At 45.6% G+C, this 18,775-nt stretch overlaps 1 protein-coding gene across 3 annotated transcripts in view; it reads right to left on the bottom strand.

Moving 5' to 3' along the window:
• Window positions 1-18,775, bottom strand: part of pdlim5b (PDZ and LIM domain 5b) — a 67,474-nt gene that overhangs the window by 32,545 nt on the left and 16,154 nt on the right. For all 3 annotated transcript variants that reach the window (XM_031558361.1, XM_031558362.2, XM_031558363.2), the window contains one exon: window positions 6,444-6,595. In XM_031558361.1, the coding sequence (XP_031414221.1) occupies window positions 6,444-6,595 (152 nt within the window). The remainder of the gene's footprint in view (window positions 1-6,443; window positions 6,596-18,775) is intronic.

Raw genomic sequence — 18,775 nt, 5'->3', positions numbered from 1 at the left:
CATGAGACAAAGAAGAAGGGAGGCCCCGGCCGCTGAGAGACGAATACGAGACAAGAAGAGAGACGTGTTGAGAGGATGTGCGTGATGTACCGCCTTTGATACGCGCTGAGGGTTCCGTGCTCGCAGTACACTGATGCGTGTCACTTCCACTCAGTCTCCTCCGGACGGGCTGAAAAGTGGAGTAGTTATGAAGTGCCCCTCTTTTCCTGACAGGCCTCGGGGAGTAAAAAAAAAAAGTGAGATGTTTTCGGACTGGAGCCAAGAGGGATCTTTCAAGGTTACTTACTCAAGGCATTTATGTGTTCCGCTCCTAGAATGTAAGCATGTAATCTACTACAAAGCATCAAGTTACTATACTGGCAAATTCTTTGGGGCGTAAATTTAAAACCATCCGTCCGTCATTGCAGCACATCTTCTGAATACATATAATGTGTCTCTCTGTGTTAGTGTGTGTGTGTGTGTACTCTCTGTACAAGATCGTTTAAAATACTTTCAAAGCAAATCACAGCTTTAACTGAACTCTGTCTCTTTTTTTTTCTTCCCTCTGACGTTAATGGATGTGGAGCGAGTGCTTAATATACAGCGAGGACATACTGTTCTTAAACAACTGGAATTCTTGAGATTTCCACTTTGCACAGACATGCCGGCCTTTTCACTACCCACTGTTCACCGAATGCACACCATATCATCATGCGGTGATACAGACACAGACACACCTGCTTGATCACATGATCAAGTGATGTGCATGCTAAAAACCGCACTAAATCAAGCAATAACTTCGACAGTCTAATGTCGAATAAAAACCTAATACCCATCTCAGTCGAGCTCTGCGCGCCTGTGTTTGCTCTCAGTAACCTTCCAGATGAATGGAAGGATGGCTCTCCTTTCCCCAGGCAGACGTGGAACTGTGGGCCAAATGTGGACGGCTTCTTGGATACAGACTGCCTGTCACGTCGTAAAGTTCTTTTATTAAAGCAAGGCGCAAGCCATTTCAGTTAGCCTGCATGTCTCTCTCGGTTTCAGACACGCACGCACGCACGCACACACACACACACACACACACACACACACACACACACACACACACACACACACACACACACACACACACACTCACACACGCACACACACACACTCACACACGCACACACACACCTGCACACACACAGACACACACACAGACACACACACTCACACACGCACACATACATACACACGAGCAGCCAGAAAGGACGTTGTTGTTTGAGGGGAACTTGTATGAGGCCAGATTTCCATAGAGAATGGCCCCATCTCTCAGTTTATATAACCCAGAGTTTGACGTGTGAGAGAGAGACGTCTTCAGGGTTTCACCACTTACAAAAGACAAAGGAATGACTCCACAGAGCACGAAGGAAATCAGACAGAATTATCACATCCAAAGCCATTTTTTCTTTTTTACTTCACTAAAATAGCAGGTGGAATTAACTTTGTATACACAGGCCATTTATGACAGTAACTTCAATATGACCTCACAAACTATACCCTGTCAAATGTCTCTTCATTTTATCTGATTGAGATTAAACCACTGAAGTTGATGAATTCATTTTGCAACTCGACCCTCCCACTTCTCCCTCTCAGCCATGGCTAAACACACTCTGACGTGACGTGACGTGATCATCACACTTGATCACAGGACACATGCATGGCATCACCTTGGCCAGAAGAATGTCACATTTCCATGCAAAGATCTGCTAGCTAACATCTGAGAAGAGCCTGCACTCTCTTCAGACTCAAGGCCTGTGTCTGCCTGCTGCTTGCACAGAGAAAACCATCAGACTTGCACAGACTGAAACGTTTTTGGAGGCCGGGGGGAGGAAATGAGAGTTATCCGCCCACACCTGTCCAAATCCAACCTGTTTACTCGGGCTCCCGAAAGCCAGGGTGCCTGAGCTTCGACATTAAGCATTATCCTGGCTTACGGTGAGAGGACCTCCACTGTGTATTCAGATATCCCAGGATTCACTCTTTCTGGCAGAAGAGAGCTCACTTGTACTTGAAAAACACGGGATGCAAGACAACATCTGACAAATGGGGTTTGAGAGCGGAAAAGGGGGGTTGCCTGAGGCAGAATAAAGGCGCCATTTCCATTGCAATTTAGAAAAATTGCAACTTTTACTCACCGAGGATAAACGAGTAAAAGAATGTCAGGAAATCAATGTGGTTTTAAATGAACTGATGAAATCAATACGTTTCAGCAAATGTTGCTGAATTGACAGGAAAAAGCCCAATTTGTGTTATTTTTGGGGGAGAGAGCTGATGGAAATCTCCAGAATGTGCTGTTTCCAGAGGGGCATTCCAAATGGTTCCACTTCAACAGCTACTAATCCAACATTGCATGCCAGCCCCCACTGACCCTCCTCACCACAGCGGCTGCCAAACAACACCAGAGAGTCGCTCATCTAATGCCAGCCCCCACTGACCCTCCTCACCACAGCGGCTGCCAAACAACACCAGAGAGTCGCTCGTCTCATGAAAGCTGTGAACAGCTGCGAACTCGAAGAAGAAGAAAAAAACAGCAACGACCCATTATTTTCTCATTCAGAGAGTTCTGCTGTGGCGACAGAGTTGCATGCGATGTTTCATTGAAGATTCATCACAGGCATCCATTACTACTGGATTACAAGCTGCTGCGCACTCAGATGATTTGGGGTCTGTTTCTCCTCGTTACTTAGAGCTTAAAGCTTCTTAAATCTGTCACTGCTGGGACAGGATGAGAGGAGGCGGGCAGAGCAGGGGGCAGGACCACGGGCGTGATTTACAGCGTATTTACCATGGTTTACCGACGATGTTGCTCACCACTGGTAGCGCAGGTGTGTTCCTGCAGTAAGTCCTGTCATTACAAAGCGCATCGACAGTAGGTCTTCACATGTCTGGTTGAATAACAAGAACATAGTGTTCTATTCCTCTGTCTTTTGCCCCACTTGCCATACTTGAAGAAATGGGGCAATACTCCATAAGACAGAGATTCTGAAATTCCTCAAGGGTTTTAATAAAAGCATGACATTCTTAAAGGTTTTCAAGGTCTCTTCACATATGAAAACCTGCTCTAAACTGATATGGTTCTACTATCAATGAAAGATCTCCCAGTTAAAAATGTAAGGGCTGAATATGACAAGGTTTGGATGCCCCTTGACTGCTCCCTTTTTTTGAAGATTGTTTTAAAGGATCTCATGGCATGTCACCACGGTGACCACAATCGTTAGCCTCAGGCCTGGGGAAAGTCTTAGAGCCCTGCTTGAAGCCGGACCCCAAGCACCTGCACTCCGCCTGTGTCGGTAACGCTAGGTTAGCACAGCACAAGTACCTCTGAGGGACCCCAAAACACAACTGCGCCGTCTTTTTTAACGCAATGTTATCTTAAATGTAAACCAATATATTGGTGGAGTGGGACATGTTCTTTTTCTGCATGTGGGAGTACGTTTCAAGTTTGATGGTTTTTGCAGATTTGCTGCGAAAACTGCCTCAGTATGAAAAACCATATATTTTAATAAAAGAAAAGATTCCATAGCATCAGCACAGCGGTGTTCCTGCTGGACTGTTTTTCCGACCTCAGAATCTATGATGATTGCGCTCAGGCATTCCGCTACCTGCAGCACTGCCACGAGGGTTCCACATGCAGTCTCCACTGCACAGAGTGATCTGATTGGAGAAAATGTGAGAATCCCACATCCCTCATTGAGAAAGGGGCTCCAGTCCAAAACCCATTTTTACTGTCCCCTGATTTATCTTCCTCAAAGGCTTCGAATGCCTTTCGGGTAACAGGTCAGAAGTCGGAGGTAAAATAAGACAGCCTTGAAGATGTCTTATTTTGTGCCCATCAGCAGAGGAGGTCTCATAAATCTTCGTGCAGAGGTCCTGTAACCTCACTTGACCAGGAAAAGACCCATTTGTGCAAAGAGCAAAGGCCAGCCAATCCCTCAAAGCAGTTAAAACCTCCCAATGGAGGACGCCTATAACCCTTTGGTGGTAAAACCTATTTCAAGCCTTTAATGAAGCCTCTCTCACACACACACTCACACACACACACACACACACACATACCACACACACACACACACACACCACACTCACACACACACACACACACTTCTACATGACATACAGAGAATCAGAGATCTCCTGAGCACCGTGCAAACTTGATTAATTCATCACAAAGGTAATGGCTCTCTGATGTGTGCTTCAGACCATAATGGAAAAGCCATAAGCTCTCTCTCTCTCTCTATCACACACACACACACACACACACACACAGCACAGCGCCGCTTGTGTATCGCTTCAGAGACAAACAGACAAAGGAAGTAAATACTAACACAAGGGCTGAGCAAGTTTCACACAGAAGAATGAAGAAAGACAAATTGCAGGGGCAAGATGAAACTAGCCGAGAGACACCATCAAAGCCGCCTGTGTCTTTTTATTGACACCACAAGTGTGGGAAAAACAACACGGCCAGTTTCATGTTTATCTTTCGTAACTGCATACTTACTTAGGGAGAGGCAACAAATGCCTGCGCACAGTGGGAACTTTATGTTTGTAAAATTCAAATCAGCAAAGACAACGATGGCCATATTGCCAGAGGGAATCGCCAGAAAGGCCCCGTCTTTGTCCCACTCATGATCTTTCTACTCTAACTGAGAGAGGAGCAGCTTGACATGGGTAAATCAGCTGATCTTGACGAGGACTTGATGACGTTTTTGCCATCTTGCATCTCTTTAGAATTCGGAAAGCTCAAAAAATGTTCTAAACAGCCAATTCCAATTATCAACCAACTGAACTGCACAAACTCAAACAATATGGGATATATTCTTTTCAAGATGATATGCAAAAAAATTAAAAAATTATAAAAAAAATAATAATGACTTGAAGTCTTAAAACATTAAAGTTTAAAATGCTATGGCTTTGCAGAGGAAAAGTCCTAGACTGGAGCTACCAGAATACAACCGATCTGGTTGTAGTGGTTATGGGGAAATGGCTGAATCTCTCTCTCTCTCTCTCACTGGCAGTATACGGATTCATAGACAGGCCAAAGATGACAACATTCACATCTAACCAACCAGCTGCCCGAATCACAGAGCCCGAGATGCAATGAGGGGCAATTTATAGTTCAAATCCAAACACATTAGACTGAGTGCTGCCTGCGTAAATGACAAGCTAAGGCTTTTAAATGTCTCGGTTTTTGAACGCTGTTCCTCCGAGGTAATAAGCCCCCTTCTGCACAGAAGTAAAGCCCCCCTGTCTGCTGGAGTGCTGGAGAGGAGAGATGTCTGAGGAAACCGCACACCAAACCACAACGCTGTTGTGTTTGGCCTCCTCTCTCTCTTCCTCGGGCTTGAGGACCGGCCAGAGGGCGAGAGAAGGAGTTACGACCTGCTCCTCGCAAGCTCGCAGCACACGGATAAGAAAAACGGATGGATGAAAAGAGGAGAAAAAAGAAAAAGAGAAAAACGCAGACCATTTCACCTTCACCTAGAACAGTGCCTGTGGGACCTCTGAGCCTTAAGTGATGTCCTCTCGCCTGCTCTGCATGTGAACACACTGCTGTGAGAGCCATGCCTTTGATAGCGGAGGAATGATTTGCGTGCAGCGGTCTGCCTGTGAAGTGGAACTACTTGTACATGTGTTTGTTGGCTGTGTTTCCCACGTGAAGAGTAACTCTGTAGGGTTGAGTTAAGGCTATGACTGCTCTGAATCCAGGCTGCCCATATACTTAACCCTGGGGACAAAGGCCTGTTAGACTTTTTTAGGTAGTCTGGCATGCCTTGATGTTTTTGTATATTTCCTCAATTAAAAACATTGATGCACAAGTGGTATTTATGTAGAAGATGAAATGTTTCTGGGGGTGTTCTTTTTATGACTCTAGGACAAAAACTTGCAGAGCTTTTATGGCATATTGACAACAAGAACAAAAAACTAAACTAGTCCTTTTAAAGGCTATAATACTGGTTGCTGGTAGAAATAACCAAAAACATAAGCATCTACTGAACTAAGGCTGCCTTGCTGTTGACTCTGAACATAAGCTTCATGTGTAATTCAGTATCAGGGCGAGCAACTCCTTTTTTATTGCATTTGCGTGTATGGTGTAGTGAAGAAAAAACAAGGCTTTGGTTAAGCTTGCCTATAAGCCTTAATCTTGTTTCTCTAATAGCCATTCTCCTACTATGGAATGTTTGATTTACTTGATAGACTCCATGTGTCGGCAAGTTCCATGCCCCGCTCATACACTTGCTGACTCTTCACCGATTCCGGTATGATATAGAGAAGGCCATTACTTTTAAGGGGTGATACGGAGGTTACTCATTCTCTCCCTCTCTCGGAGCGTGTTCTCCTCTTCTTTCCACAGATAACGTGATTTACTCGTTGTAACGAGTGTGTTTGTGTGGTGCAATGTATGATGATTCAGCACTTACTTCTGCAGGGTGAGGTTCAGGTTGCCCGTGCAGGCCTTGATCTTGTTCTGCGCTTCCAGATGGGTCATGCCCTCTGTGGAGATGCCGTCAATGGACAGCACTGTGTCTCCGACGCTGATGTTGGCTTTGGATGCCTTCCCCCCATCTGTCAACTGCCAACACAAACAGTAGTGGAAGTGAGAAAGATCAGTGAAAAACGATACAGTATAGACTCTGCTACCTCTGATATAGACTGTGTTATGTTTTTTGATACACTAAGCTGATGACATTTTGATAAGCAACAATGTGAGTCTCCTCCTAAACATATACAAAATGTCTATTGTGAACAAACCAGTCTCATGTAGATAATGGCAGAAAAAAAGACGAAAACTTTATAAATGCTGGAAGCAACAGGTTATGTGAATCTTCTTCTTTACCACTTTGTGCTCCTAAACAAGCTGTACACAAACGCAAGTGTAATTCTGCGTGACTCTTGCGTAACACATCACCTTATGTAAGCCTGCTTGTTCTCCTTTCCCGTCTCTTATCGGCCTGCCTAAGAGTAGCTCGGGCCGGAGCCCACGGGACGACTCGAAGCATATGTCTCTGAACACAAGCCCCCTTTAAAGCCAGACACCCCTTTTCTATTTATCTCCCAGACTTGAAAAGGTATTCCAGACAGTTAATGATTCAATAGTCCAGGTAGCGTGCCTCTGGCTTTCTCTGTCAAATATTGAATGGAGGCGAACGGCATGCTCTGCCAATGAGTAATGGATGGAGGCCGTTCTGACCCACTTGGCCGTGATAAAAACCACAGTCAAACAGAACGAAACACAGGCAGGATCCATAAGTTACTCCCTACTGCTTTGAAGCGGAGAAGGGCAGGCAGACGTTCTTCCAAAAAAAGTACTTTGGATGAATTACAACTTGCGGGAAAACTGACCAGTGGATGCAGACAAAGGTTTCAGACACGGCGGCAATTTACGAGGCCGTTAAATCAACGATGAACTTTTTTCACCGAGCCAGAGGGTGCTCCTGTACTCTTTGCTTTATCAGATTGGGTCTGACAGCCTGCCATAGTTACAGTGAGAAATGATTGTGGCCGGGTGTTGGGAGTTTGAGGAGGGGACGGGAGGGGAGAGATCTTATCTGGACGAGTGACCACCTGTGAGGCTGTAGCAGCACAATTTTGACAATAAGCAGAAAATAGAAATCCCAGACAGACCCATCTGGCGGTTCTGTATGGTGGCAGCGCTTGTGAAGGCCCAGGTGTTTGTAGTGGGTCTGTGTTAGTGGGCTGCTCTTAGCTACCTGAAGTCACAGAGGAGGAGGAGGAGGAGGAGGATTAAGAAGAAGAAGAAAGAAGAGAAAAAGAGAAGAAGAAAGAAAGAAAAAGAGGAGGAAAAGAAGAAAAATGGCTGGCATAGCTGGTCTCACCTGCGACGAGACACAATACATTAAAAATCGGAGCACTCAGCCTTTGCCTTGAGGCCAGTGAGAGTAGGCAAAGCTCTCGGCTTAGGGTCACACAAAGGACATGTCAGAGTGAGTGACAACTCACAAACACAAAGACTAGTGCTTGTTAGAGGGTGACAGGTACGCTAATAACCGTTATTGTCGAATATGACGGCTCCATTTGCTGTTGCAAAACACACTCACACACAAACACACACACACACACTTACATTAGGATTGGTGGTGACTAATAGGCCTGTAGAGCAACGGTGAATGACAAGAGTTTTACATGTCAACAATTTGTAAGCCTGTTACTATGAGAACAAAAGCAATGAGCAATGAAAAAAGCAATGAAAGGATGAGCATGAGTAAAGTATGAATAAATACAATAAACAGCCAGGACAGTGGATGTGCCCACACAGGAAATACCCTGATGCAACCATGACGACGCCATGACTTGACGCCAGGTGTGGCTGAGATGTGCTTGCACAACGACGTGTGATGCCCATAAATCAGTCAGTGGAACCATCAGCACCGCAAGCCCGCATATAAACACAAACACACACACACGCACACACACACGCACACACATACATATAAACACACACACAGCCACCACAAGCCATCCTTCATAAACACACAGACGTATTAACGATGACAATCCCCACCCCCTCCACCACACACACACACACACACACACACACACACACACACACACACACACACACACACACACAGACACAGACACAGACACAGACACACAGACACACACACACACACACACACACACACACACACACACATACATATATTCACAGACACACATACACTCACATCATCCCTCTCAACACCTGTGTAAGAACCTGTTCATGTCAGTCTGGGACACTGTGTGCTCCGGGGAACACACAGCAATAAACCTCACACACAAGTCTGAGGGTTGGGGCAGCGCCCACTCTCTCTCTCCGCCACAGCTCGCTTTGTCATTTCCTTTCACAGGAACATGCTCATACATGAACAGCATCGGCTCTGCGTCTAACAGCGATCGGCAATGTGCAACAAAATAAACCGAGTGTGCCACATGCTAACAAAGCTTTAACAGTGTCGCCTAGCCTTAACGCTGCTTGGTGGTATTACTTAAGAAGACCATGAAGTGGTCAAACTATGAGCTGAAGGATTTTTGAATTGCATATGATTTTAAGTACATATGATTTTAAGTACATATCATTGTCAAATGTATGGGTTGATGTATGGAGGAAGATTACAAATCTTGCATTAACTTAATGGATTAGTTTATGCATGTCTGTCTATTTAATAAACAGGCTATGTGCACAGAAACTGGTCTGAGCACAACTACACAGGACAGTTCCCATGAGTTCCTGGGCTCCCCCTTGGCGTGTGGAACTCAAGGCGCAGGGAATTCTCCTTAGGCCTACAACAAAAGATTCTCCCCCGGCCCTGGTAGGAAACCTTACGGTACTGTAAGGGCTTGCACTGTATTGTGTGAAGGAAAACAAAAGGGGAAAGTGCAGGCGAAGCTTTTCCAGGCACCAAGCTGAGCAATGGGAAAGTCTCCTGTGACACATTCCCCACGCTTTTCTATTGCTGATGTTATCATACGACAGGAAGCTAATAGGGAAAAAAATGACCAAAGATTTAAAAATAAACCGACTTAGAAGTGGTAAGAAGCACAAACAGAGAAAGATAAATTTGTCCCGAACTCTGACTTGTCTTCAGCTCGTTTGTTCTGTGGGGCACAAGGACGCTGGGGAAGGGAACCGAGCCAACTGCCGCACACTCTCACTGAGGAACTGCAGAACCACCTTCTATTTTCAGAAACACCAGATAAGAGAGTTGTGTGTGTGTGTGTGTGTGGGGGGCTCGGTGGAGGCCGGAATGTCAACGTCCCAGCAGGAAGTGCGACTCCAGTGGGCTGATAGTAAAACATGCCCTGAAACCCCACTTTAGCGGTGCACTCTCTCGTTTCACAAGCTTCTGAAGGTCAGTGTCAGGTCAGGGGTAGATGAGGGTGGGCTAGGGGAGGACACAGATGGGCAACAACTAAGGATGCACATCCAGTTAATCACCTCCAACAACCCATCATGCCACAGTGGGGATGTGTGTGTGTGTTTGTGTGTGTGTGTGTGTGTGTGTGTGTGTGTGTGTGTGTGTGTGTGTGTGTGTGTGTGTGTGTGTGTGTGTGTGTGTGTGTGTGTGTGTGTGTGTGTGTGAGAGTGAGTGAGTGAGTGAGTGTCGGGTGGGGGGGGGGGCTTAGCTTTAGCCATTAGCTTAACCGCTAAAACAGAAGATTGAGTGCTGGAACAAATCTGATTGGCCACAGGAGACCTCCAGCCCTGACATTTCACTGGCGGAGGGGAGGACATGGACCCAGGGGCACAGCGTGTACCGAGTGCTGGCTCTAATTCACATCACAAGGGCAAGGGCAGGGCAGCCCAACCCTCATGGGACGGGCCCAAATCTCATCAGGCCCCTCAGGCACAACCATCTGGCCACCATACTAACAGCCAGATAAGTGCTGGGACAGACGGGCTCACATGGTAACCAACAACTGTGCCCTGCACATAACCCTCTCCCTCAACATATTACCCTCTACTCATAAATAGGCACACAATTGTATACCTCTACCATTCATGTCATATGTTGTGCATTGGAATGAGTGCTAGAGGGATCATACTGTAAACAGCCAAGGGATGTATAGGTTGTTTCTTCACTTCACAGGATGGAGGAGGGAGCAAATGTTTCCAGAATGAGACAGAATTTCACTGGAAGTGAATCTAAGTACCCGGGGAACAAGCGTACACTCAGTGATTATATTGAATTTGGAGAGTGTCTATGGAAAATGGCGTCAGGAACAGGGCAGTAATTAAGACTAATTAGGAAGACGTTGGGATGCTATGATATCGTCATCCTCCAACATACTCCAGACGGTGGAGGACAGAGTGCTTCCTTCAGTTCAGTCATGGCCAGGGTTAGGGCCAATTGCTTCCATGTGTCTTCCCCCCGTAATTTAATTAGCCAGATCCGCCACAATCAAATTTAGATCAAATTGAAATCGAAAATGCCCGTGAAGATGTTTTTTCTGATAAACCCACTCACCATTATAAGAGTAATTACCCGCTTCCCACATAAGACAAGCTCAGTGAAAACGATCCAAGTCTCATTTTGCAACATTTGCTGAGAAGAATATGCCTCAGAGTAGAGCCGGGATTCAGAATTCTGCTGTGGACCGATCCCTTCAGTTCAAGAACTATCATTTCAACTCGCCCTCTTGAAATGCCTTGCCTTTGCCATGAAGACAAAACAATTGTATTCTGTCTATTAAACCATGAATGCATGCATATCACTCAGCAATATTTAATCATACAATTATTATTACAATATTATAAAAACATACAACCATTTCCTGGTAGTAAGGGGGCCAGTTTGAGCATGATGGGGACTTGATGTGTGTTCCACTGCTGAATTACTGGGTGGGTCGCTGGTATGTAGAGGCCAGTTGAGCCTTGTCTCACAGAGTTCGGAGAGAAGTTTCTCCTTGATATTTATTTGTCTTGAGCTCAAGCCAAGAACAGTTGTGCTCAAACCACATTAAGTGGATAATGTCATATTTATAAAATTACAGATTTAAACTATCAGTCATAAGATGGTTGGTCAACGTTATTTGTATGAACTCATCTACGTCACCTGCGACTGCCAGACATTTTCCACCACATTTTTGCACAGTTTTTATATCTTCTCGAAAACACGTCACACGTTTATTTTAACACTGCATGATTAATGATTGCTGTGCTCAAACCGCTATTTTTAATTTTAAGTCAGTTAAGACATTTTTTCTTAATGTCTGAAGATCTGGGACAGACGGAGTTCAGAAAAACAGAATAAAAGAATAAAAATATTTTAGCTGGGGAAAAAATACGATCTCAGATTACCCACGGTTTGCTTGCAAGAGGAGAACGTGCTTCAGAGCAACGGTCATGCCTTTCTTTTTATGGACTTTTATGCATTTTATGGGTTACAACAATAAACCAACGGTACACTTTATTTAATTTCCACCGAGACGCCTGTTGGAGTACACTGTAAAGAACAAGTTCATGCTAAATGAAAAAACGCTGAAGCCCTCTCTGGTGCTACAACAAATAAACTCTGCCTTTGAAACATGTAACCAATTAACCTTTGGATCGCTTTATTTTCTAGGGATCTAGAGAGAAACCAAAAAGCATTCATTTTTCATCAGGACATTTTCTCAACATCTCTCCGACATATTTTCTCAAAGGGAATGTGACATCATAACTCGAGACATTGGATCATAACACAACAGGAGAGCTGTCTGTCCTGTTCCACTCCTTCAGCAGAGAGTGAGAGAGAAAGAGAGAGAGAGAGTCAGAGCGAGAAAGAGAGAGAGAGTCAGAGAGAGAAAGAGAGAGAGAGAGAGAGAGAGAGTGAGCAAGAGAGCTCTGCAAAAATAACAACAAACAGTTGTCTCATTAGACAGCAATTATCTCCTAAGAGGTCCTGAGCGTCTTGGGTCTTAAATGGCTCGGGGCCTCCGCATCGCTCGCGCCTCGCTCTCAGCGTAGCCTGCTGGCCAAGTGATACCCCAGGGGCCCCGGCATGTGATCGGCCCCCGGGGGCCCACGGCTAAGGCAGGCGCACCACGGGCTGCCAAACGGTTGTGCCAAGAGCTGGCTCGCCCTCTCATCACATTTTTGAGAAGTCTAGTCAGAGGAAGCCACTTGTGGTAAGTGCTTGTGAAATCGCTGCAACGTCCGTGTGACGAGACAGGCCCTCTCCCAGTCCTAATATGGAGGTGCTTTGACAGGGCCGATCGGGACTATCATCCCATAGAGAGAGAGAAAGAGAGAGAGAGAGGGAGAGAAAGAGAGAGAGAAAGAGAGAGAGAGAGAGTGAGAAAGGAAAAAAGACATCCCTGTCTAACTTTACTGAAGAGGCCACAGGAGCCAGACAGAAGGGTCTCAAAGACTCTTTTCCAGTCTCTGCTTGAGACGTGAAACAGGCTGAGAGAGACAGAAGAGCTTTAGTGTGAAGTGGAAGGTAGCCTATACAAAAAAGTCTTATTCTTTGCATGCGGAAACCTTTGGAGACAAAAATATTATTATTAAACCAAATATGAAGCTTTCTGAATGTCTCTTTGACAAATTATAAGAGAGAATTAAGAGGAGATGCTGAAAGCCATTTACATCCACTTTCCTGTTAAGTCCCGGAGAGTATTATAAATACAGACTGTTCACTAAAAACAGACAGTCTGGGCTGAATCCTTGTTCAGGAAACCAGCAGTCTGACCCAGCAGGGGAGCCGTCAGGATATTACCCAGGCACCCCTCTTAAGGGGCCGTGACAGTGACATACACACGCACACATGCGAACCTCGAGAGGCATCGGTTTACTCATCACGTTATCACGTCCCCCCCCCCCAGAACACGCTGGCCAGCACTGCAGCCATTAGCCAGGTGTGCTGCAGATGTCTCCAGATGTCTTTCATGTGCTGCAATCAGCCTTGTGCAGATGAGGGGAGAGGAGAGACGAGGGAAATGAGAGGACAAGTGTTGTTTTTGTTTAAGGAAAACGGCAGAGAGGTAGACAGTGGGGGGGGGGGGGGGAGAGAGAGGGAGAGAGGGTATGAATAATCCAGCCTCCCTCCTCTCTGGCCAGGGATTGCTGTGCCTACCGTCTGTCCACTGCAGGCTGAGCGAGATACCCTGGCCCAGACTGGAGCTCTCAGGGAGCGTACCATGGCAACACAAACAAAACATTCCATTCCAAAGCAGGAAAAAGCACATGGTGAGAATGAGTCTCTACACAGACAAACTGGTTCCCAGGCAGACAAGAGATAGCATAGTCAGTACATCAGCTGATTACCATATGAGGCTAATGAATCAAAACTCAACTCCCATCCCGCCCCCACTACTACAGCTGAGTGTGTGTTAGTGTGTGTGTGCATGTGCGTGTGTGTGTGTGTGTGCAGGTGCGTGTGTGTGTGTGTGTGTGTAGACCCACTGGAAGAGAAAAGCAGTTGGTCACACAGGAAACATGAGCTTAACACAGATTTCAGACATGCTGGTGTGAAACCTCTCTTTTCGCTTTCCCTCCTCCTCCTCCTCCCTCCTTCTCTTTCTCCAGTCTAGTCTGTTACTTCTCTCTCTCTCTCTCTCTATTTCTCTCTCTCTCACTCCCTCTCTCAACCCACCTGCGCTCTTCTCATTCTCAAAGTTGCATTTCTTTTGCACGCACTCCTTTTTCCCCCCTCTCTCTAATTCTCTTTTCCGTCTCTCTTTCTGCTCACTCTCTGTCAATCCTTTACTTCCTCTCTGTCTGGCCTCTTTGTCCCCGGGCAGCGCTCGAACCTGTGCCATTGGCTCCGGTCGGCAGGATGCATGGTTGGTTTGTGAGCTTGTTGCCGTGTCTATTCTCTGGGCGGTGAAGCAGGCAGAGGAGCCGCGGCGGAGAGAGAAGCGTGGGCCAGCCTCTAATGGGCGCATAGAGCTGAGGCCAGAGCACAGATGTTAGCTTATGATAACCTGATGGTTCCCACAGATGCCTGATGATAGGACAATAGCGAGTGTGTTGAATGTACTGTATGTGTGTGTGTGTGTGTGTGTGTGTGTGTGTGTGTGTGTGTGTGTGTGTGTGTGTGTGTGTGTGTCTGTGTCTGTTTCAGTCATTATCAGCAACTGCATGATGCCACAAAGTAAGGATTGATATATTAATAAACTCATGGAAAAGAAAACTTTGGGAAACTTGATATGACAGACATATGACACACGTCACCCTTTATGGCTGACTCTGCTGATGTCCCTATTTGCGATCCCACCAACTGCAGCAGACAGCTATAAAAATAAGCAAAAGGGAGGGAGGGGGGGGGGGGTGTCCAGGTTTAGGCTACATCCGAACCCAAAATTCCTGCTTTCCAGCCATCTGATCCCCTTCCCTAGCCGCCCATCCAACGGCAACAAACAATCTTTCAAAAGTGCATTAAAAATACTGGAACAAAAACTGCAGGATGACATAAAAGATAGAGGAGCTTCTACTCGTGTCTTCACTTTTCTAAAAGCCACGAGTGAAATGAGAAACAGCTGAGCTTGCCTGTCTTCTGAGCTTGCTATAGACAAGCGATCCACACAGCATTCAGAACTGATGAAAAATGACATTGAGTACATCGGACCAATAAAAAAAGAGAGTCAACCATGTGGCATTGTAGCATGGAGGGTGAAGTGGTTTGAAGTTGTTCAGGTGTGTCTGGCGTTATCCTCTGGTGATGGACGAGACACAAGACTCCACGTGTAGGGTCACACCCCATTTTCTTTCAAGTTCTTAATCCCCTTCTCTGCAGATTGCACGGATTTAGCCATTAACCATTCAAACCACACCGTAAATTTGGCCTTAAAAAAAAAATATCTTGGCTCAAACATTGTGGAGCAAGAAATGTGGTATTAACTTTATGGGACTTAAATCCCAGCCCTTAATGTATATAGCCTATCGACTTTACCCAACATTTAGGGAAATTCCCGTTGAGTGCGGTGAATTCATGGCACATTTGTATGCTTCATATCAACATCAAAGACAGAGGTGATTATTTTCTAAAGTCAGAGCAAAGAAGAGAAGGGTGAGAGTGTGGGGCTTTTCAGACCCTCTGAGGCCCATAAGAAAAGTGTTAATTTTTGATTTTGGCCTGATTGACATTCAAGATGAGATTCAAGGTCATGAATATTCCAACAGATTAAGGAGAAAACCAAATGTGATATAATACTCATTTTAATCTTTATGTATATCGTATATATATGTATATGAATGTCGTATTTTCCAAACCAACAGTGTGGGTGTGCAGGGTTTAAGATTGTTTATGGTTTGATGGTGTGTATGCACTTTTATATCTAAATCTATATATCCATTTATCCATCTGCATATGTATGCATGCATGCTTGCATTTCTGTGTGCATATGCATGTGGCTATGTGTGGCGCTCTGTGCACGTGTGTGATGTTTGGTGTTTGTGTGGTTGTGTGTGTGTGTGTGTGGTTGTGTGTGTGTGTGTGTGTGTGTGTGTGTGGTTGTGTGTGTGTGTGTGTGTGTGTGTTTTCCATCAAATTGCAGCCACATTGTTCCTATCTGTTAACGCATCCACCAAGAGGGGATAACTAACCCCACACATCATTTTACAAGGCCGCAACCACAAACCATGGGGCTCTAAATCTTACAGATCCAGCATCCGAACACTCAGAGCATTTTTACTGTCCCTCCCGCTGTGCAGTGAAGCGCTGTGAATCACTGTCCACCACACATGCTTCCCCGTCCTGTGCTCTCTTGGTGAGCAGGCAGCATACCAGCTGCAGACGCAGACGCAGAGCCCAGTAACCCCGACCCACTTATCAATTCAGTCACTTCCATTCATCACACAAACAGTCGCATTTTTTACCCGGACAGAGCATGATAACAAAATATATAACAACAACAACAAAAATCTCTGGCGAAATATGCAGTGGAAAAGACAGTAATGGAGAGACCATGACATGACTAGTGAATCCAAAGTGAACTTATCAAGTCAAATTTTAAACCAGCAGCAAGGGAAAGAAAAACTAATTCTGGTCTGGGCTGAAGTTTAATGTTTTAGTACAAACTGTCCAAAATGACCACTAATAGCCTCATAAAAAGTGATTTTTGCATCCAGTCCACATCCGGTCTTGTTCCTGGATGCGTAAGTCTGGTCTTTATGAAAACCATCAATAACATGCTGTTTACACTGCAATACAATATCAGTTGCTCCGCCCGTGACAGCCAGCTCTGGAGCAAATGTGGGTCGTAACAGGGCCAGATGTGGGCCGTAACAGGGCCAGATGTGGGCCGTAACAGGGCCAGATGCAAGCCAGTCATCTACTCCCCGGGTCCTTTCTTACAAAGTCACAGAGGCCCAAAACCCGAGTTTGGACTCACGTTACAGAGTAGCTGCCCCTCTATGAGCAGAAAAACTGGGACGTTAAAAGGAAAACACACACACACACACACACACACACACACACACACACACACACACACATACATACAAACACACACACACACACACACACACACACACACACACAAAAGAGGTCATACAGCAAAACTTCTTTTGTAAGGTTCCAGACCAGAGGAACTGCATCACCGTCCACCAGAACGCCTTATGAGCAGCTATAAATATGCGAAACCTCAGAATAGAACGTGTGGTGTTCTGTCTGTGCTCTGCTATGCCTCTTTAATAATTGATCCAAAAGCGATTACCCACCTAACAAAATGGGGAGAAGGAAACATACAACAGGCCCTGAACTGTTTCAGGACGCTGATGCCAAAGCCACACAAACCCTTTCGGGACGTTTGTGAGCCGGGGAGCTGCTTACGGGTTTTTATACTGAAGTGGGGCTTTGTGCCCGGCTGACCGGTAACCACCAGATCCCTGTGTTCGGGGCGAGAGCACCTAACAAGTTTCTCCCTGGAGGCCAATCTGAACCCCAGACGGACCCAGTCGGCCACAGGCACTCCTCCACCAGAAGCAGGTTGATTTCAGATGGAGGGAATTCAGCAAGGCACTGACGCGCTCCCAAAAATAACCCACATTCCAGCGTTTTATTTGATTTCAGTGGAAAAGCTGAGGCACAGTTCGGGGTTTAAGGCATCGTAACGATGTAATAGGTTTGATGAATGCATTTATGTGGAAGCCTGCAGGAAATGGGTAGCATGGTAAAAAAAACGCAAATGATCAATTCTGAAGTCATCTGAGCGAACTAAAGGGAACTGTGTTGGGTGGAGCGAGACTCCAAACTATTCCCACAGGAGTCATGAAATTCATTCATACTTCTTTCATACTCCCCATCATTCATCTTTCCTTATACGTTAATACATTCATTCAAGCCTGTATTTATCATTGATTATCACTGGCTAATAATTGCAATCAGGCTAACTATAATGCCATTAAAGTAGTCTGCCCCTACTAATAATGCACACAACATCTGCTAGCAACATTCTATAAACTATAAAGTTTAGAACCTTTCTACTGTCTTTTTCCACGTCCAAAAAAGGTAAATACTAATACAACACATTTTGTAAGAAGTGCCCTTAATATGTAAAAAACTGAAGCGAACAGTTTCAGAATTGTTTTTGAATGAGAGCTCAGACGGGAGCGTGAGCTGACTGAGTACCTTGGATCGCCATGGCCCAGTCGCCTTTAATCAGTTATGTAACATAATGGGTCTGAGTCACTGACCATCTCCTGAACAGTCACACCCTCTACCCCCTCTTAGCCTGGCTAAATCAACCCCCCTCACAACACACACACACACACACACACACACACACACACACATACACACATACACACAAATACACACCAGTGTGCAATCCTGGCCAAACAATGGCATGAACACACAACAAAAGAATTCTCCCCCGTCGTGAGTGACTTAGGCTGTGCCATAATAAGACTCGGAACAGAAACAGAAAGCTAAAACGAGCGCGTACAGTATATATCAGATATCATGGGGAATGAGAGAGAGAGAAGCGGGGGGAAAGAAAGAAGAAGAGACAAACAGAAATAGAGAGCAAGAGAGAGAGAGAGAGAGAGAGAGAGAGAGAGAGGGGGGGGGGAGAGAGGGAGAGTAGGCAAACAGAAGATCTAAGTGTAAGCCGGAGAGCCTGCTGGCTCTAACCCTAGAATAACCCGTCTCAGATAGCAAAACTATCCCTCTTAAAACCCCTATCTGTGACGTAACGAGGGCAGACAAGGGGGGGGGGATTCTGTGTCATAACAGGGCCCAAGCAACCCCATCACATGTTACCAAATAAGGAGCAGAGAAGACCCCTGATGCTGATACTGTGACGGACGGAGAAACCCCACTCACGG

Source organism: Clupea harengus, chromosome 21 (genome assembly GCF_900700415.2).
Source record: "Clupea harengus chromosome 21, Ch_v2.0.2, whole genome shotgun sequence".
NCBI lineage: Eukaryota > Metazoa > Chordata > Actinopteri > Clupeiformes > Clupeidae > Clupea > Clupea harengus.
Note: the sequence above shows the minus strand (reverse complement) of the source record. Positions and strands in the feature narration are given on the sequence as shown.